The 20780-nt window shown below is 48.7% G+C and overlaps 1 protein-coding gene and 1 long non-coding RNA gene across 11 annotated transcripts; one reads left to right on the top strand and one right to left on the bottom strand.

The window, feature by feature from the left end:
• Nucleotides 1-95: 95 nt before the first annotated feature.
• LOC109259347 (zinc finger protein 416-like) lies at nt 96-19038 on the bottom strand. 10 transcript variants are annotated; one of them, XM_019436908.2, is made up of 6 exons: nt 18962-19038; nt 12213-12730; nt 8623-9053; nt 4716-4754; nt 2732-2858; nt 96-1941 (listed from the first exon to the last, which is right to left on the bottom strand). In XM_019436908.2, the coding sequence occupies exons 2-6, from the start codon at nt 12313-12315 to the stop codon at nt 629-631; spliced, it is 2013 nt and encodes a 670-aa protein (XP_019292453.2). In that variant the 5' UTR covers nt 12316-12730; nt 18962-19038; the 3' UTR covers nt 96-628. The 10 variants fall into 10 exon arrangements, with proteins under 10 accessions (XP_019292453.2, XP_019292458.2, XP_019292457.2 ...); XM_019436913.2 differs by having other exon boundaries at nt 12223-12730; XM_019436912.2 differs by lacking the exon at nt 4716-4754.
• On the top strand, nt 8294-9466 carry LOC128778070 (uncharacterized). Its single transcript, XR_008423457.1, has 2 exons — nt 8294-8385; nt 9270-9466. It is a non-coding gene; the product is annotated as an uncharacterized LOC128778070 (long non-coding RNA).
• Nucleotides 19039-20780: the final 1742 nt, after the last annotated feature.

The following is a 20780-nucleotide window of genomic DNA, read 5'->3' as shown; positions in this document are numbered from 1 at the left end:
CCTACCTGGTGCCTGGAATCCATGATACCAGCCCAGCAGATGTGATGGCACAGGGCTCTGTATTGCGAGAGCACTACTTCTCAACAGCGCTGGGGCACTGTCACATCCTATGTGAGAAAGAGAAGCTGATCCTTGGGGCGCCAGGGGGCTCAGGTGGGTAAGCGTCTGACTTCAGGTCATGATCCATGGGTTTGAGGCCCACATGGGGCTCTGTGCTGACAGCTCAGATCCTGTGTCTCCCTCTCTCTGCCCCTCCCCCACTCATGCCCTGTCTCTCTCAGAAATAAACATTAAAAAAACAAAAACCCACACGGTTCCTCTCAGGGAAACCTCCAGACTCAACCACAAACCAGTACATCTGGGACACAAGATTAGTCCCAAAAAATTGGGACTGCCCTTCATTCTATCGTAGGAGGCCTTGTGCCCAAAACTCTAGAGTGATAGCTACCCTGTGCCATGAAACCATCCGCACTGAGGCATACAGTGTTTGGGACACACGTGGGAGAAACCTGCACTGGCCAACACGAGGGTTCTGGACAGGTTAGAAAGTACAGCCTAGCCCCCTATGCCCCATGGGCTCAGACTGTGGTGAGGATGGGCTCTCGACATGGTGCAGCCCCCGCTCATTCTAAGGCCCTCCTCCCCTGTGAACTTTCTGGTGTCGCAGGAGGTTAGACCTGCGGCTGAAGGCTTTCCCACATTCAGTGCACTCATGAGGCTGAGCGGGGCTGTGGAGTTTCCGGTGGTCGATGAGAGCCGACCAGTGGCGGAAGACCTCTCCACAGCTCCTGCACTGGGGAGGGCTCTCTGTGGTGTGAACTTTCCGGTGCTGAGTAAGTTGTGTGCTGTGGCTAAAGGATGCCCCACACGCACGGCACTCGTAGGGCTTTTCTCCTGTGTGGACTCTGTGGTGTTGAGTGAGGCCAAAGCTCTGGCTAAAAAGTTTCCCGCATTCGTTGCACTTGTAAGGCCTTGCCCCGGTGTGAACTCTCTGGTGCTTAATGAGGGTGGAGCTTTGGCTGAAGAGTTTCCCACATTCGCTACATTCATAAGGCTTTTCGCCAGTGTGAATTCTCTGGTGTTTAATGAGGCTGGGGCTCTGGTTAAAGAATTTCCCACACTGGCTGCACTCATAAGGCCTTGTTCCGGTGTGGACTCTCCGGTGTTTAATCAGGTTGGAGTTGGAGGTGAAGAACTTTCCACACTCACCACATTTATAAGGCCGTGCCCCAGTGTGAATCCTCTGATGTTCACTAAGGCTGGAGCTTTGGCTAAAGAATTTCCCGCACTCGCCGCATTCATAAGGCCTCTCTCCAGTGTGAATTCGCTGGTGCCGAACGAGTGTGGGTTTGTTACCGAAGGCTTTCCCACACGCGCCGCACTCGTAAGGCCTCTCTCCAGTGTGGACTCTCCGGTGCTGGACGAGTATGTGTTTGTAGCTGAAGGTTTTCCCACACTCGCTGCACTCATACGGCCTTTCTCCCGTGTGGACTCTCCGATGCTGGGTGAGTCTGTATTTCCGGCAGAAGGCTTTCCCGCAGTCACCGCACTTGTAGCGCCTCTGCCCGTGGTGAAAGGGCTCTGCACAGCCGGTGTCCTCAGTGGGTGTCCCCCGACCGTGAGCGAGCCGGGGGAGAAGGCCTGGGCCAGCAGGGACGGGCTTCTGCGGTGGGGGGTGGTTGGCATGGCTCTTCGTGTTCCTTCGTGGGCGTCTTTCTCTACTGTGCCACTTCTGGTGCTCCTCAGGCTTCCCCCCCGTCCCACACGCTTTCTGTCCAGGGCTCGCTCCCGGGCTCTCGGCTGGATGCAAATCCCCTTTGGAGTCGGGGCTGTGCACCTCGTGGGGGGACAGAGCTGCCTTGGCGCTGCTGACCTGTGACACTCCTACGGGGACGCTCTGCTCGGAAGGTGACTCCTCAGCCCCTGCTCCGTGCCAGCAGCCTGAAAGCAGAGAAGAAATGCTGAGCAGCTCCGGCAGCAGGAGGAGGCAGTTCTGTGCTTCACACGGCAGAGGGGACTCAGCAGGTGAAGACACGGGGACGGGGACGGTGTGTGGTGCAGGGAGGAGAGGCTGGGTCCACAACTCACTTCTGGGGGGAGTGTGTTTTCACCAGGGCCTCGGTGACTGGCGTTCAAGTATTATTTTAAGGATACGGGCACAGACAGACCGCGTGGTGGGTCAAGCGTAGGCCGGGGGTGGCGAGCACAGCAGAAGGAGCAGTGATCTGGGGGCGATCCCAATGAAGGGTAGAAGACAGGTGAGGGAAGGGGGCAGAGTGTCAAGGAAGGGCAGGGAAGACACGAGAGCCTCTGACCTTGGCCTCAGAGCAGTGTTGTGAGCCCGGGACATGTTCCTGTCAGGATCCCCAGCCATTTCACATCCTCTCCCTGTCGCCAACTTCCACGCGCAAGTGTCCCCCACTTGGAGGCGTACCCACTTGGTCATGTACCCCGTGTCCTCCCAGCTCCAGCTGGATAACAGGGGACCTAGAAGATGCAAGTCCTTAAGGCAAACTCGGGACAGCTAAGTGGTCAGTGCAGGCCCAAGGCAACCAGCCCCCAAACCACCTCAGGAAACAAAAATGTCCCAGAAACCTTGACCGAAGGCCCCTCTGAACAGCTGGTGTTGGGGCTGCTTGTGAGGTATCGCCACGCCCCAGCCTCTGTGCCCAGGATGAAGAGGAAAGCCAGGAGCCAGCCCAGGATGTGGGGGTTGGGGGGAGGGCCTTACCCAATGACACAACAAGTGCAAAGACCTCCAGCATCACGTCCCGGTACAGGCGTCGCTGAGCCTCGTCAAGAAGCCTCCACTCCTCCTGGGAAAAGTAGACGGCCACGTCCTCAAAGGTCATGGAGCCCTGTGACGATGGGGACGGTTGCATCCATAAGCAGCCTCTCCCGGCAGGACCTGGTAACTGCCCCGAAACCCAACCTCCAGATTCACTCACTCCCTGCTCCTGACCCCCGCTCCCCCTCCCCCACACTGAGATGCAGGACTCCCGTCCCTTTCCTGCAAGACATCTGAGTCCCCAGCATCCTGCCTCCCAGATGTAAGCAGCTGGGGCCTAGCATTCTCTCTCAAGCTCCTACTCACACAGCTGGTCCCCACCATTGACTTGTGTCTGTGTGTGATGCTGAAGAAGTGCTGGGCAAGTGTGATCATAGATCCTAACCTCCAAGGGAAGGGCCTTCCCCACTTGACCTTGCTGCTGGTTTAGATCACATGCAGATCTAAATACCCTTGGTAACATTCTGCTTCTATAGGTATGTTGTGTCTCTTCGCCAGTCATTTAGGTCCTGGGAGGTCCTGTAAGTTCATCTGATGACCTTCTGAGTCAAGAGCCACCACAAGAGCCTGGTGGGAGGGGTGCATACACAGGTGAGCAAGTACCAGTCTACTCTACCAACTCACCCCCATTATTGCTCTGATCTCATATCCACTCCCATGAAAATCCGGCTACCTGTTGGACTTTCCCCTCCCCATACCTCCTTCTACATTCCTGGTAACAACTGTTATGCTGTCTTGTCTATGCACTGTCCACAGCTCTCCTCCCTTGTCCCCCAAGGGCAACGCCACTATGACCGGAACGTGCCCCCACCATATCAGATCCAGAGTTCAGCCTTGGTGTGGATGTCCTGAGAAGTGGGGGACCAGCTCTCCAGTGGTCACCTATACTTGGAAGTCTCTGAAACATTTGAGAATCAACATGGCCAAAAGAGAATTCCTCATATTCTTACAAAAGTTACTCCTACAAAAAACCATGGAGTCATCTGTGACCCCTCCACATCAGAAAATCTGCTCAGGTCATGATCTTGCGTTGCAGTTTGTGGGTTCAAGCCTCGCGTTGGACCCCCCAGTGGGTGTGAAGGGCCAGCTTGTGTTCTCTCTCTTAAAATAAATAAATATATTTTTAAAAAGAGAATCTGATCAGCCCTAACTTTTTTTAATGTTTATTTATTTTTGAGAGAGAGAGAGAGACAGAGACAGTGCATGCAAGTGCAGGAGGGGCAGAGAGAGAGGGAGACACAGAACCCAAAGCAGACTCCAGGCTCTGAGCTGTTAGCACAGGGCGTGACACAAGGCTTAAACCCACAACCTGTGAGATCACGACACAGCCAAAGTCGGATGCTTAACCAACTCGAGCCACCCAGGTGCCCCTGGTCAGCCCTACGTAAAGCCAAATCCTTCTCCTACCTCTGCATCTACCAGCTATTTGGCCCAGCTACAACCAGTACTGACCGATCTAGAACACTGTACTACACGAGCTTTGTTCGTGATCTCCTTGTCTCCCTCTCCCCCACTGTGGAGTGCACTCTAGCCAGGGGCAGCTTCTGAAGACCTGAGCCAGCTCGTTTTCTCCTCTACTCCAGAACTGTGTGGCCATCACACTCACTCTCAGAACAGAACCCCAGCTCAGCCTACACCCCAGGCCTGACTCTAGCCTCCTTGTCCTCTGTTCTCACCAGACATAACAGTCCTAGCGGACCTAGAACATTCCCCACCCACTCTCATCTCTGTCTCTCCTCCAAAGCCATGGCTCTGTACACACCAATTCCTAAACCTAAGACACCCTTTCACACTCACCCCATGACTTGCCACAAGTGGGGATCCCTCTGCATATAACCTCTGACCTGGACTGAGGGCTTAGCTAGAGGCTCTAGACACCAAGGGCAGGAAGGGTGGCAGCAGGAGTTCCAGGACACCTGACACTCACCAGTGCAGGGTCCATAAGTGCTTCTGCTGAAAGCAGAACCTGCAGGAAGAGCAGGGCCACGTTAGTTTAAGTCCCATCGCGGGTAGAGACAGAAAAGTGAAACACAGTATTTTTCGGTACAGAGGAAAGCCAAAGGGGGAAAATCCAGCCTTTATAAAAGAAGGCAGAGAGTGTTCAGTTGTGCCCAAAGCACGTGCATCTTGACTTTCCAGGAGAGGGAAGAAAGGAGTGAAAAGGCTGATGGGGTCGTGTTGTGTTGGAGTAGCTGCCCTCAGGCCAGCGAGCAGGAAGAATAAGGGATAAATTATGTCCGTGTCTCAGTGTGTTTCCGACCATTCCATTTTTATTCCTTCGTATTCTGCTTCTTCCTGTGCCCAAAATACACTCTTCTCTCACTGTATCTTGTGGTTTAGTTTAGCCCTAATAGCTGGTCACGGATGTGACTCTTTACACTTCCTTTTCCAGTTTTTCCATAAATGTTCAGAAAGAAATGGTGCAGATATATTCTCTCCACTGGGTAAGGTAACATATCAAACCACCGCCTACGTGATTGTGTGTCCAAAATGAAGCTCTGATAAAGGAATTGGTGCTGGGAGCCCAGTAAGGGTGTTCGGCCTCCAGCAGGTTGGGGTAACTGCATTTCTGACCGTTTCAACTTAAGAGAAAGGAAAGAAGCGAAGGCCTAGTTTCTGTTCCATCCCCATTCTATAAAACTGCTGACGCTGAAACATTACTTTTTATCCTTACAATGACTAATTCCTGCCTACTTTAGCAGAGTATCTTACTTGAAACATCCTATCATTTTCTCTTGCAATACTAGCAGAGGATGATACAGGAGGATAGCCAATCAAAAAACCACAAACCTTGTGGGCATGTATCCTCTAAAAGTTTTATGTAATGTTAATGTAAAATTAGTAATGGGGCACAAAATAAGATCAGAAAATGAAAATGTTGGTTTAAGCACAATAATTTTATATTAATTTTAACAAATATAAATCACAATTTAAGAAAACTACATCATGAGACAGAATCTCAAAAACTACAAACAAAAGAAATGACTATATACTTAAAGAGTAACACTAAATTTTTTTCCCCTAATGTTTATTTTTGAAGGAGACAGAGCATGGGTAGGGGAGGAACAGACAGGGAAAGAGACACAGAATCCGATGCAGGCTCCAGGTTCTGAGTTGTCAGCACAGAGCCTGACACGGGGGTTGAACTCATGAACCGCGAGATCATGATCTGAGCCCAAGTCGGACGCATAACTGACGGAGCCACCCAGATGCCCCATAAAGGGTGAGATCAATGATGAGGGAAGAATAAATCTGGACAACGTGCATCTAAGAAAAAGAAAGAAAATGTGGAGAAAAGACAACACCCCTAGATTTCATTACAACTGCAAACCCAATAGTACTAAAAGATTCAGAGCAAAGCCAAAACCTTGATATTACGCATGTTATAACCTTGATATTACGCATGTTATAAACACACGCTTGGTGTTACTGCAAATACAAAAGGACTACACAGTTTTGCTAAAATCCTTGAGTTTTCCTGAGAGCAGACCAAGTCATAGCTGCAAACATAAAACTCCCAAGTATTTTAGAACGTGAGAAGCTATTTCTAAAAAGTGACAAGGCTGGGGCGCCTGGGTGACTCAGCTGGTTAAGCATCCAACTTTGGCTCAGATCATGATCTCGCAGTTCGTGAGCTAGAGCCCTACTGTCAGGCTCTGTGCCGACAGCCTCCTTCGGATCCTTTGTGTCCCTCTCTGCCATCCTGAGCTCTCACTCTCTCTCAAAAAAAAAATTTTTTTAAGTGACAAGATTGTTGTAAATAAGAATAAACGTTAAACATCACTTTAACATACAAGAGTAATTGTTCCAAAAGATTAGCACATTATAAAGCTGTTCTAGTAAGAAAACGATTGTCATAGGATTTAGGTTGGAAAAACTACAGAGATCATGAAGTGGGTCATGCATGTGTGCATGGATCTGGATGCTTTAGTGGTGCTACAGAGCATTAAAATAGTAGCAGCTTATAAATTGTGTGGCAACATAAAAATTTACACCTCTACTTCAAACGAGGCACACAGGGACACCTGGCTGGCTCAGTTGGTAACGCGTGACTCTTTGAGTTCAAGCCCCAAGTTGGGTATGGAGCCTAATAATCTTTTTAAAAAATGACGTAATTTCAACTGGATAGGCTTAATTTAGAAGACAAAAAATTATGTCTCTTACAAGTTAACAGAAGAACAGATTTCTCAAACCAAAGTATCACAATAAAGAATCCCACTACATTGAAACAAAGGGCTCCTGGGGGCTCCTGTTACATTTTTTCATAAAAACTGAAATGACCAGTTACACAGTTGAGCAAAAATTACACAAATTCGTGAACCCTCCGTAATCGTTAAATTATTTAAAATTTTAATACTTAGTGAATTAAAGAATCTTGTGTATGTAAATGAGAATTCCAGTAAGCGCTTTTTAAAAATGCAAATGTAAAGTTAACAGTAATGAACAAAAATAAAGCAAAACTCAGTAAGGTGTGGGGTGCCTGGTCAGACTGTGGCTGACAGCTCAGAGCCTGCCTCAGATTCTGTGTCCCCCTCTCTCTCTGCCCCTCCCCCATCGTGCTCTGTCTCTGTCTCAAAAATAAATAAATGTTTAAAAAAAACCAAAAAACCAACTCAGTAAGGCTGACATCACAAGCCTGACGTTGCCCACTGCTACTAACACTATAGAAATTAGCTAAATATTGTAAACTATTGTATGTATGTAGATTGGTAACATTTTGAAAACCAATCTGGCATCATAAATGAAAAAAAATTTTTTTTACATTCATTTTAGAGGGAGGGAGACACAGAATCTGAAGCAGGCTCCCAGCTATCAGCACAGAGCCCGATGTGGGGCTCAAACTCAGAAACCGGGAGATCATGACCTGTGCCGAAGTCAGATGCACAACCAACTGAGCCACCCAGGTGCCCCTGGAATCATAAATTTAAACCTACGACTACTTGTGGAAAGTGGGCTATCTTTAATACAGAATGCTAGACAACTGTATGCTTGTATAGCCCAAAACATGTGGCTACAGTACCAGTGTTTATAAATGCAGAAAACCACGGGCAGAAACATATAAAAACATTTTGTTTATATACTCATATCCCAGAATACTACGCAGAAAAATGAACAGCTGTACAGTGCTGTGACTGCAGTAACCCATCAATCTTTCATCTAAACTACGATGCTGAGGACTTCCCACAGAGGTGCTGAAGCTCTCGGAAAATAAAGGGTGCTTGCTTGAGACATCGGACAACAGCTTAACCTTGGAGAAGGCCATGGTGGCCGCGGAAGAACCGCGGAGCTGGGTGCTGGGGTGCTGTCTAGACACCAGCTCTTCCCCGGCCAGTGGGAACGCGAGAACGGAGCGGTCGGCCGGCAGGGGGCGCGCTCACACCCTCGCTCACCTTGTCCTCCAGCTCGCAGGAAGACGGTGGCCGCGACCAGAGCTACCACCCTCAGCCCCAGCCCGGCCCACGAGCAGCCACTCCATTTGCCCCAGCGGGCTAATGTTTAGAACAGCCCTTGCCAGCTTCCCTCTCCCTGGAACGGATCAGGCTTTGGCGAGCGCAGCTGCACCGCGACGCTCGTGCTACTCGGGAAGAAACCCAAAGGTAAGAGGTTAACAGCAATGAGTACAAGCAATAAGCTCCTGGCCGTGTGCAGGTTAGCACTAATCTTACAGCCGGCTATTCAGCTGCACACGCATTCTGTGCCACTCTCCTCGGGCAGGCGACATTCCAGAATTCGGAAGACCAAGGTAAACAGGACCCTCGTAAGAACAAAAATATGAAATTTCAATGAATAAGAAGAGCTGAGGGGGTGAGGGCCCAGAGAAACGCAGCATTTACCTGGATGGGAACCGCCACGGCGACCGTGGCACCGCAGTGCTCAGCCCGCACGACAGCCACGCTGAGTCTCCGAGCAGCCGGCCCTGCGCGTCCCCGCTCCGTTACCTTGGGCAGTCCCAGCAACCTCAGCTTCCGAGCGCTGGACAGAACCAAATTTACAAGATGTCGCTGGAGGCCAACGCCGGAAGGCCCGCCTACATGCCGTCCGCTGGGCGGAAGTGCCTCGCTCCTTGAGCCCTCACTGGCCCAGTGTGGCGCACTGCCTTCTGGGTAACGTAGTCCTGATGGAGACGCCAGCCTCCGCCTGGGTCTCCATCCTGACCTCCGGCAGCTGTCCCGCACCATGAGGGGTGCTGGGAAGGGGTGTCTGAACGTTCTGAGTGGGGCTCCGGCTTCTTGGAGGCGGTCACACCCAGATTTTCGTGGAGTGTCTGCTGATCACAGAAATTATTTTAGATGTCCCCAAAGTGCAAACCCAATTGTCACTCAGACATAAAGTACGTCCACCCAGAGCTGGGATCTAAAATACCATCTTACTGCTTTTCATGTTAGACTGAAACTTTAGAATCAATTGTAGGAGTTTCACTGTTAGAAAAAAGGGCTAGTGATGTCCAACTCTTAACTCCATGCATTCCATTCTTTTTTAGAATTTAACACCCGATCTCAAAAGTGGGAGCGACTTACCACATTGGGACAGCGGGCTTCTGAACACGGAGACAGAGAAGCGGCAGGATTGGATTTTGTGATTTTTTTCCTTGCTGGGAAGTAAATATAATTCCACGTGCGACTGCAGTGACAATGCATGGGCACTTGAGATTATCCCAGAAGAAATGAAACTACTGAATATTCACCCGTGGCCAAAATAGCTCTTGGCCATCTGCACGAGGTTAGAGCTCACTGAAGTCTGAGAAGTGAGGGAATTAAGGTGAGCACAGGCTTACAAAGGAAATCGGAGGTTATGACTAAATCGGGACTTCTTTTTATCGTATTTAAAAATCACTGAGAAATACCAGCTTCAATGAAGCTGTGAAGACATAGCTTTGCACTTGAGGTATCTGTACATCATAACAAATACCCCGTAAGTGCCGGTAAGTCAGGGGAGACTGAGGAGCTATATTCCTCAGCAATGCCTGGAATATGGGACAGCCTCTGAGTACAAATGACCCAACTCATGCTGCTGCTGAATGCAAGGACTGCCAGGGAGACTGCCCTACCCCACCCTCGAGTAGACTAGCAGACTGGATAACTACAGATATTCTTTGCACCCCGAGTACAGAAGTCCTATAAACTTTCCAGGGATGCATCATGTAGCAATGCAAATTGAGCCAAATCTGGAGAGTTGTTCTTTATCCTATTTCCTCTGAAGCACACAAAAGAGAGGCCCCCCAAAACCCGTTCATTCTTTCATTCCATCCGAGTCCAATTCTGTTCTCACCCACAGCGAATACAGTAAATATAGTTTAAAGAATACTTTTAGGGGCACCTGGTTGGCTCAGTTGGTTAAGTGTCTGACTTTGGCTCAGGTCATGATCTTGTGGTGTAGCTCAGAGCCTGGAGCCTGCTTTGGATTCTGTGTCTCCCTCTCTCTCTGCCCCTCCCTCCCTCATGCTCTTTCTCTCTCTCAAGAGTAAATAAACATTAAAAAAAAAAAAAAAGAGTAAGACTTTTATTATCACAAAAGCCAGTGGGGTGACCAGGGAGTTCCTGTGTTGGGTAACCTAATGGCTAGAAAAATCCATTACAAGTCTCATGAGACAGTCAGAGACAATGCCCCCAAAGAAGGGAAACGTTGGGAAACCTCTGTGAGCTGGGAGGTGAAGCCAGCTCAAGTCCCCTTGTCCAAAGTTGGGTGATGTCCCCACCCAAACTGATAGGAGGTAAGGTGTAAGGAATGAGGCCTCACCAACCCTGGTGACTACTCCAGATGAAGAGAGCACAGCAATCTGCTGGGCTCCCTGACACCTGGTAGAAGAGGGATGGCTTCTCGGATAGAGAGGGGCAGTGCCACCCCAAGCAGCTCTGAAAGTGGAAGAGTTCATGAAACCAACCCACATATTTAGCCCGGGAGGTGCAATTCTGGCTGACTTCTAGCCTCTCACGATGCTGACATTGTGAACTTCCTGGTGCACAATGAAGACAGGCTACTGGCTGAAAACTTTACAACATTCACCACACACACAGTACTCTTCTGGGTGTGTAGATGTTGTGTAAGACTGAAAGGTCTTTAAAATTTTTTTTGTGTTGTTGAGGATGATGATGGCAGGTGAGAACAAATACCACTCACATAGATAAAAGGCAAAGCTCTTTGTAACTCACAGCTGGGAACAAGAGAAGGTCAGACAGAACCCAACAGGGGCTTAGTGAGGGGCAGCGTGACAGCAAGCTGGAGCTGGAAGGGGCAGTGTGTGCATAGCAAGGTAGGTGTCCCAGGATCTGGGTGGGCTGAATAATTTCTTAGACTCCAGGGCACAGGGGCATCCTTAGCTGTCTGGTACCTGGTTCTTAGGTGTTCAGGCCATCAGGACTGGTATGGGTGAGAGCCTGATATGGGGAGTATTTGGGGATGTGGAATTAATCAGATACTCCAAAAGGGGAGCTGACTGGCTTCATGCCAGGCTTCAAAGTGGAATTAAGACAGTATTTTATAAAAGTATATATCAAAACACTGTGATTCTGGTATGAGACAGTGATACACATACACCTATGAAATAGAATTCAGAGCATAGAAATAAATTCTCACAGATGGTCAAATGATTTGGACACGGCTGTAAAGGACTTCAATAGGGAAAGTCCAGTCATTTGAAAAGGCGCAGGGAAAACTGGACATACCACATGTGAAAACTGGGGGTACATTATAGTGTTATACAAAAATGAACTCAACATGGATTAAAGACTTACACATGGTTCTCAAACCATGTAACTTAGAAGGGAAGAAAGCTTTCTCACACTGGACTTGACAATGATTTCCTAGACATATAGCACACATACAATGAAAGATAAAAATTGACAAAGTGGACTATATCAAAATTTAAAATTCCTGTGCACCAAAGAAAACAATCAACATACGGGAAATGCACATATGAGTGAAAATGCAACATGCGGAATGGGGGAAGGGGAGAAAATATTTGCAAATCTGATAGGGGATTAATATCCAGAATATACAAAGGACTTGTATAAAAAACTCATAATTCAATAACAAAGAAAATACATTATCCAATTAAAACATGAGCAAAGGACTTGAATAGATATTTCTCCAAAATAAATATGCGCAACACCCACACATTAATCATTAGAGAAATGAAAACTAAAACTACAAAATATATCCTTAGAATAGCTATTATATATATATTTAAAAAAATCTAGATGTTGCAAAGGATGAAGAGAAACTAGAAACTTCACACACGGTGGGGCAGGTGCACAGGAACATAAAATGGCATCAGTATTATGGAAAACAATTGCTCAAAACATGACCATAATACCACATGAATCAACGATTCTACTTTTTTGGGGTAGGTGCAAAAGGAATTGAAAGCAAGGTGTCGAAGAAATCTGTGTTTGAAAGTTGGAGTTGCGCCTACAAAGCATCCTACCTTCACTCACCGGTCTCCTTGGTCTCATCCAGGGTGGACTTATGGCTGCTCCACAGTATGTGCTGTGGCTGAGGCTTCCCATGCTTAGTGCACAGACACCCATTCTGTCCACTTTCAAAGGCCTCCCTGCATCAGTGTCCCCGTGTGGCTAGCCACTGCGTGGCCGGAGGCAGGAGAAAGACTGCGAAGTCCTTCCTACCCTCCCTCCGGGCCAAGGTCAGATGAACTGTGTGGCCCCTAACAAATGAAGGGCTCTGCTCGTCCTTTATGCCAAGCTTCTCTCCATTCTGCTTTGTCTGATGCAGGTGTAGGTCTGCCCCACGAGCGTACAGGCCATGCTCAGGGTAGGTTCCACCCTGCTCAGCCGAGTGCAAAGTGTCTCTCCAGAGCAGGACACACATCTCACAGGGCTGGGCCTCGTGGACCGACGGACCTGGCTTTGGAGTCCTGACCCATGACGCTCCTATAGACACCTTGCTCTGAAGGGGCCTCCTCATCCTGGGCTCCATGCCAGCAACCTGTAGGCAGAGAAATGCTGGTCAAGCATAGGCAGCCTTGTCCGGAATGCCTGTCAGACACACCCACGGATAAGGCCAGGGGACTGCTGACAAGTCTGGGGGACTCGAGACGGTGAGAGGAAGGCCTTCTGTGCAGAGCTCAGCCTGGCCAGCGCCCACAATGGGACTCTGGGCAAGGAAATGAGAAAGGGGTGAGGGCAGGGAGGAGAGGTGGGCTCCCCAAGTGTCCTCTGCAAATGACTTTCAACAAGGCCATGGCTGCTAGTGACTGGTGAGCACTGGGTAGAAGACTGAGTCCAGACCCAGAAATGTGTGCTTGCACACTGGAAACTATAGAAAGAAATTGAAGAAGACACAAAGAAATGGAAAAAGATTCCATACTCATGGACTGGAAGAACAAATATTTTTTAAATGCCAATACTACCCAAAGCAATCTATATATTCAATGCAATCCCTATCAAAATAACACCAGCATTCTTCACAGAGCTAGAACAAACAATCCTAAAATTTGTATGGAACCAGAAAAGACCCCGAATAGCCAAAGAAATGTTGAAAAAGAAAACCAAAGCTGAAGGCATCACAATTCCAGACTTCAAGATGAATTACAAAGCTGTAATCATCAAGATTGACAAAGCAGGAAAGAATATCCAATGGAATAGAGAAGACAGTCTCATCAGCAAATGGAGCTGGGAAAACAGGACAGCTGGGAAAACAGGAAGAAAAATGAACCTGGACCACTCTCCTATACCATACACAAAAATAAACTCAAAATAGATGAAAGACCTAAATGCAGACAGGAAGCCATCAAAATCCTCGAGGAGAAAACAGGCAACAACCTCTTTGACCTCGGCCATGGCAATTTCTTACTCAATATGTCTCCAGAGGCAAGGGAAACCAAAGCAAAAATGAACTCTTGGGACCTCATCAAAATAAAAAGCTTCTGCACAGTGAAGGAAACAATCAGCAAAACTAAAACACAGCCTACGGAAGGGGAGAAGATATTTGCAAAACACCTATCAGATAAAGGGTTAGTATCCAAAATTTATAAAGAACTTATCAAACTCAACACCCAAAAAACAAATAACCCAGGGAAGAAATGGGCAAAAGACATGACTAGACACTTCTCCAAAAAAGACATCCAGATGGCCAACCGACACATGAAAAAAATGCTCAACATCACTCATCATCAGGGAAATACAAAGCAAAACCACCATGAGATACCACCTCACATCTGTCAGAATGGCTAACATTAACAACTCAGGCAATGACAGATGTTGGCGAGGATGCAGAGAGAGAAAGTCCCTTTTGCACTACTGGTGGGAATGCAAACTGGTGCAGCCACTCTGGAAAACAGTATGGAGGCTCCTCAAAAAATTAAAAATAGAACTACCCTACGGCCCATCAATTGCACTACTAGGCATTTATCCACAGGATATAGGTGTGCTGTTTCGAAGGGACACATGAATCCCAATGTTGACAGCAGCACTATCAACAATAGCCAAAGTATGGAAAGAGCCCTGTTCATCAATGGATGAATGGATAATGTAGATGTGGTGTACACACACACACACACACACACACACACACACATACATACAATGGAGTATTATTTGGCAATCAAAAGGAATGAAACTTGCCATTTGCAACTACATGGGAAGAACTGGAGGGTATTATGCTAAGCGAAATTAGTCAGAGAAAGACCAATAGCATAAGAGACAAAACGGATGAACATAAGCAAAAATAATATAAAAAGAGGGAGGGGGACAAAAGAGAAGAGACTCTTAAATATGGAGAACAGAGGGTTGCTGGAGGGGGGATGGGCTAAATGGGTCAGGGCCATTAAGGAATCTACTCCTGAAATCACTGTTGCACTATATGCTAACTAACTTGGATGTAAATTAAAAGAAAGATTGCATTACAGTAGCTCGTGTTCAAGGACCATTTAAGGATATGTGCAGACTTCACACCATCTGAAACGTTAGTCCTCCAAGGAAGCAGCGGAAGGGAAAGGATGAGAGCCGAAAGAACTGAAATGTTAGTGGGAAAGAAAAGGTATAAATAAGGCGGCCACTGCCCCAGGCATCATACAGTGATGGACACAGAACAGATGCTCCGTGTGAGGGCCACATTTTTTTGAGCATCTCTTGATGTTGCGGAAGTAACGTTCCTCTGTCAGGTGCCTGGGGCTCTACTATTGCTTAGTGCGAGCAACCACCGGGGCCTGGAAGAGGCATGTCCAGGGGAAAAGACAGAGAAAGAGAGTACCGGACATCCACCCAGAGTGACCCACACCACATCAACATCCCACCTTCTAAGTTTATGAGACCTTCAGAGGAAAGTCTTAAAACAAACCCAATGGTCCCTACAAGTGGTGATGACACGATCAGTGCCTGAAGTTGCTGGCATAGGCAGGCCCCAAGTACGTGAGCAAGAGGACAGGAAGGCCTGGGGTACCTGACCTCGGACAGGGAAGACAATGCCACCGTAGCCCCCAGGACCACACGGTAGGCATTTCTTTGACCCTCCAACATGCCCAGTCCGCACACGGAACCCAGGCAGTGCAAACGCAGCCGGCCTCCTAGTCTGCCGGAGTCTTCTATCATAACACCAAAGTATCCTCGCCCAACTGTTTCTTGCTTTAGCTTAGCCACAGAGACCTGTGTGAGGGTCTCACAATCTCAGAAGCGATCCTGACCTCTCACCACCTCTCGTTCAAAGCCCCAGACTTGCAATGAATCTGGCCGATCCCATTTCCCCCATCCAACTAATCTACCAGCCCAAATAAACAATCCAGGTGAGGGTAACCAGAAAAGCTTGCCGAGGCCACAGAGGGGTAACAGGCCCGCCCGCCCTGGTGTCTGACCTTCACTGTGGGCACCTCAACAACCGTCTTAAGTCCACTGCCTCCTCAGAAGGCTTTACGACCCTCCACCTCACATGCACACCCCCCCCAACAGCCCTGCAGTTCCTCCCGTGTTTGTGATCCCCACCCCCACCAGCCTGGCACCCACCTGAGACACAGATTTAGCCCCTTCTTCCCCTAACGGATCCCCAATGGCACTGCCACCATAACACAAAGATGCCCCGTACGAAACCAGAAGCACAGCTTTACTGGGGTCCACACGCCCCCATCCATTGGTGCAGGTGCAGAAGGAGGGGAGCCATGAGAAATGGGTAACGACGGTTAAGGTCCTACAAGTTGAGCTGAACCACCAGGACTGCTCTGCCCTCCAGCAAAGCAATGTCAGTATGATGGTCCCAACCGAGTTCCTCAGGGCTCACTGCTGCCTCTTACTAGCCATGTGACTCTGGAGAAAGAATGACCCTCAGGGAGGTCTTTGTCCTTATCCCATACAATCGGAATAAGACTATTCCCCCCTCACAGGGTGATATTGATATCACACATCAGTAGCACACTATGTATCAGCTTACAGTCCAGAGCATCCAGGGTTTTGTCTGTTTTCAGTGCAAATGAAGTGGTAGGACTTTAAAAGTTTGGGAGTGTATTTTTCCCACTTTGTAAGTTTTTAAGAGGATGTGATGCATGAAACTTACATCATAAGCAAATGTTTAAAAATAAAGTAACTCTTACACCAATTATTAAGTGTGTGGATAAATTTAAGTAATTCACTGCGCTCATTTCTAGTTGCCTGCCTATGCCTATGTATTTGGAAGGATGCTGCTTTGTTAGTATTCAAATCAGTAGCTGTTTCATACGTTCTGAAGTTAAGGGGAGCGCTGAAAACTACTAGTCCTCGTGCCATCATCTCGGAAGACAGTATGTGGGGAGCCCTGGACTGCACAGCAGAGGGGAGGGGAGGCAGCAGTGCCCTGGTCTGGGGCTCGGCTGACCCTGGCTTTGTTCCACAGGGAGTGGTCTTGAGTGGCTGCTTAGCCTGCAGGGGAGGAGCCACACCAATTCACACCTCAGTCACCCTGCCAACACCTCACCTCCTCTGGACCTCCCTCTCTCCACACACAGGCCAGAATTCACCTCATCTCTGAAAGACAATCAGCGATACACATGGGTCCCAGGCCTTCCCTACCCCACCGCAGGACCCATCTGAAAGAACCTCAAAACCCTCCTTCTTCAATCTGATCCCCAGGCTCTGACCTGATCCAGTCCGAGGTCCCCACCATTTAACATTTATCTCCAGCCCTCTTCCCTCACCTCTAAACCTTCAAGCCCACCTATCATGAGAAGTCTCATCTCCATCTTGAGACCTCTCAGAATCACATGTCTAAGATGTAACTCAAAATCTCTGTGAAACCTGCTCCCTGCACTGACTTCCCCACCTCCTTTCTTTCAAATGTCCAGGCAAAAATAAAAACTGGATGGTCTTTCACTCCCTTTTATTCACAGACATGCTGGATGGAGCAGGAAATCCTGTTGACCCTAACTTTATGATCCACCCAAATTCTTTTTTTTTAATTAATTAATTTATTTTGAGAGAGACAGAATACAGAGGGGGAGAGAGAATCAATCCCAGTAGGCTCCACACTGTCCATGTGGTTCTCAAACTCAGAACCATGAGATCATAACCTGAGCCGAAACCATGCGTCGAATGCTCAACCAACTGAGCCACCCAGGTGTCCCTGATCTATCCAAATTCTTTTTTTTTTTTTTTAATTTATTTATTTTTGGGACAGAGAGAGACAGAGCATGAACGGGGGAGGGGCAGAGAGAGAGGGAGACACAGAATCGGAAACAGGCTCCAGGCTCCAAGCCATCAGCCCAGAGCCTGACGCGGGGCTCGAACCCACAGACCGCGAGATCGTGACCTGGCCGAAGTCGGACGCTTAACCGACTGCGCCATCCAGGCGCCCCTGATCTATCCAAATTCTTACCACATCTCTCCTCTACTGCCGCTCCTCTGGTCCAGCCCCCACCATATAATCTCCTGGAGTCTATTGCCGGGTTGTCCTCCTCGCTAGTTTCCCATTCTCTTTTCAGTAATTTTAAACTTCAAATATGGATATGCCCCTAAATTAGGTCCCTGGAACCAATGCCAACAAGTGTGTGTGTGTGTGTGTGTGTGTGTGTGTGTGTGTGTGGAGTTGGGGGGAGGTCCCTGGGGTTCCTCACACAACATCAATTCTTAAAAGCCAGAAGGATGTCCAAGAATTCAAGTCTGACACTATGTATCAGGAATTAGCATCAGATTCACAGGTTAAGGGTTCAGTCCTACAGGACGGTACCCCCACCCTCAACCCCCTGCCATTTCAGATGCCAGCTGCAAGCCCAGGCTGTTACTGGTGCTTCCCACTGACTGGTTATAAATCAGAGGTTCCCAAGACCCCTTCTCCTCAGGTTTAACTGATTTGCTAGAATGGTTCACAAAACTCAGAGAAACATTTTTCTTCCTAGATCACCGAATTATTACAAAAGGGTATTAACTCAGAAACAGCCAAAATGGAAGAGACGCACACGGCAAGGTATGAAAACGGCACAGAGTATCCTTGCAGTCTCCAGGTGCACCACTCTCCTCAAATCTCCAGGTGCTTACCAACCCGGAAGCTCTCTGAACCCTGTCCTTTAAGGGTACTTTGGAGGCTGCATCATATAACCACGGCTCATTCAATCACTGGCCACTGGCTATTAGTTCGACCTCCAGCCCATCTCCCTTCTCCCAAGGAGTAGGGTAGGGTCGGGTAGGGTCGGGTAGGGTCGGGTAGGGTAGGGTAGGGTCGGGTCGGGTCGGGTGGGGCGGGGTGAGGTCAGGTTGGGGGGAGGGGAGGGACTTAAAGTTACAACCCTCTAATCACCAGGTTGGTTCTCCAGGCAACCGGCTTAGGTGCTTCCAAAACTCACCCCATTCGTAGGACAAAACACAACTTTACCACTGTCAACACTTAGGAAATTCCAACAGTTTTGGAAGCTATGAGCCAGGAACTATGCACTAAGACCAGATATATAGCAGAAATACATTTTGGTCACCTTAACAAATACGTATTTCTTTAAGTCACCAAATCGCAGCCCCTCCCATCCCCGCCCCTTCACGGATTTCACGGCTCACGCCGTCCCTGCCAGCGACCTCCCCCTCACCCCTCGGCCCCGGGTCCCGACTCAGCAGCCCCTACGGGCGGGCGGGACCGGGACCAGAACAAGAACGCCCTCTGCTCGCGCCCTGGGGGCCTGACTGCGGGGAGCTAACCGGGCGCTCCTCCATTCTGGCCTCGGCCCTCCGGGCGGGGGCGGGCGGCCGAGGGCCCCGGGGTCGCAGCACCCACCTGCACTGGCTTCACGCGCGCGGCCTCCTCCTCCGACCAGTGGGAAGAGCGGGGCGGAACGCGGCAGGCAACCCGGCAACTGGCAGCCGCCTCAGCGACGGGAACATCACCTCCTCTGGAACACTGCATCCACTTCGAAGGAACCCAGCGCCCCCAAGACCCTGCACCAGTCAAACGGCCCAAGTACTCGAAGATGCGCAACACCAGGGGAACGCCACCGGAAGTCCCGCCCCACAGGCGCCGCTACCGGAATCCATGCTGCGTTTTCATTGGCTCGGCTCTCACAATGGCCTGCCGCGGAGCCTTCTGGGTAGCGTGTGGTTCCCTGGCGGCTCCCCGCCCCGTCGTGGGGAATGAGGTCCTTCCTGATTTCGGGATGGACGCCGCGGGACAACGTGAGCCTGCCCGGGGAAATGGAGTTCCTGGACTCCTGTGATGCAGCGTGGGGTCGCTGACTCTTACAGCGTATACCCAGGTTTCCTCTGAGTGCAGTCTAGGCCAAGTGTCCCAAATAGAGGTCTGTTACTACAGACTCTGGGAAGCACAGGAAATTCCCAAAGGCTACACCATCAAAGGGACACACCAGACTATTGTTAAAAAATAAAATTCAACAAGTAATTTTGCAAATCTAATTGGCTTTACTAAATACCTCATCAACAGGCTGCGTCCCATCTAGCAAGTAGAGGGGATCTCCGAGGAGTTGTACAAAATGGAAGATTTTATAGGGAGGAGGTTGGGGGCAGAAAGTTATTAGCAAAAGGATTTTCAGGCAAGGTTGCTTTTCCTTAGGGGGACAGCATGCAGATGACTTTCATCTTCCTTGGAGCATGGATGAGGGCCCATGTAGCAGATTACTACATCAGCACTGATCAGAAAATTCCTAACTGGTTAAGTCTACATTTCTGGAGGAGGTTGAAATTGCAATTAGATTAGGTATTAAGCCCCAGTTTGGGGACTCAGCCTACGTGCACCATTTTGGGTCTGTGATTTTCTTTTTAACTTCATAATAATAATCAGCAACCACTCATATTGATTGCCAAATACATGTCAACTGTTTTATGACCTTCAATATGCAAGGTGAGGGACGAGAAAGAAAAAAACCCTAGACAGGGCATGATGGGGAGTTGGAGAAGGGATATTTCTCTGGCCTGGATAATCAGTGTTCAGACTGTGTTCCAACCTACCAAGTAACACTTTTATTGAGATAATACTTCATTTCTTAGATATGTTCCATTTCTTTTGTTAACCTTAAAAGTGCCAGTTATTTTGCCAGCAAAAGATGGGTTTGAGACCAGCTGAGAATTGTAACCTGGTACAAGCAAGATTTGGCAAAGCCATAGGCAAGTCTGGAGAACAAAGAAGGAAACCTCTCTTTTACAGAGGAAGGGAGTTGGGCGGAGACGTTATAAACTAAAAGTCCATCGGAGTAAACTGGGAGTTATAAATATGGATTCTCATCATCTGAGCTATGACTGCCTCTCATTGGCTGGGCTGTTGAGGGTGGGAGTAGAGGAAGAAATCTTTCTTCCGACTGATGGGATAGTAAAGAGGACTGGACTTGCAGGATCCACCTTTACTCTTCTTGTTGGGTGTGAGTTTGATAACTAGTGGTGAGAGTGAGAGCGGGGCTCGAACTCACTAACTGTGAGATCATGGCCTGGGCTGAAGTCAAATGCTTAACCGACTGAGACACCCAGGTGCCTCATTCATCCATATACTTTTAATCTGTACAGATATGTCTTTATATTTAAAGTGGGTTTCTTGTAAACAACATATTGTTGAGTCTTGGGTTTTGATCCACTCTGACAATCTTTCTTTT

Source organism: Panthera pardus, unplaced genomic scaffold, assembly GCF_024362965.1.
Source record: "Panthera pardus isolate Hobbes unplaced genomic scaffold, ASM2436296v1 HiC_scaffold_18, whole genome shotgun sequence".
NCBI lineage: Eukaryota > Metazoa > Chordata > Mammalia > Carnivora > Felidae > Panthera > Panthera pardus.
This window is presented reverse-complemented; position numbering and strand designations above follow the sequence as displayed.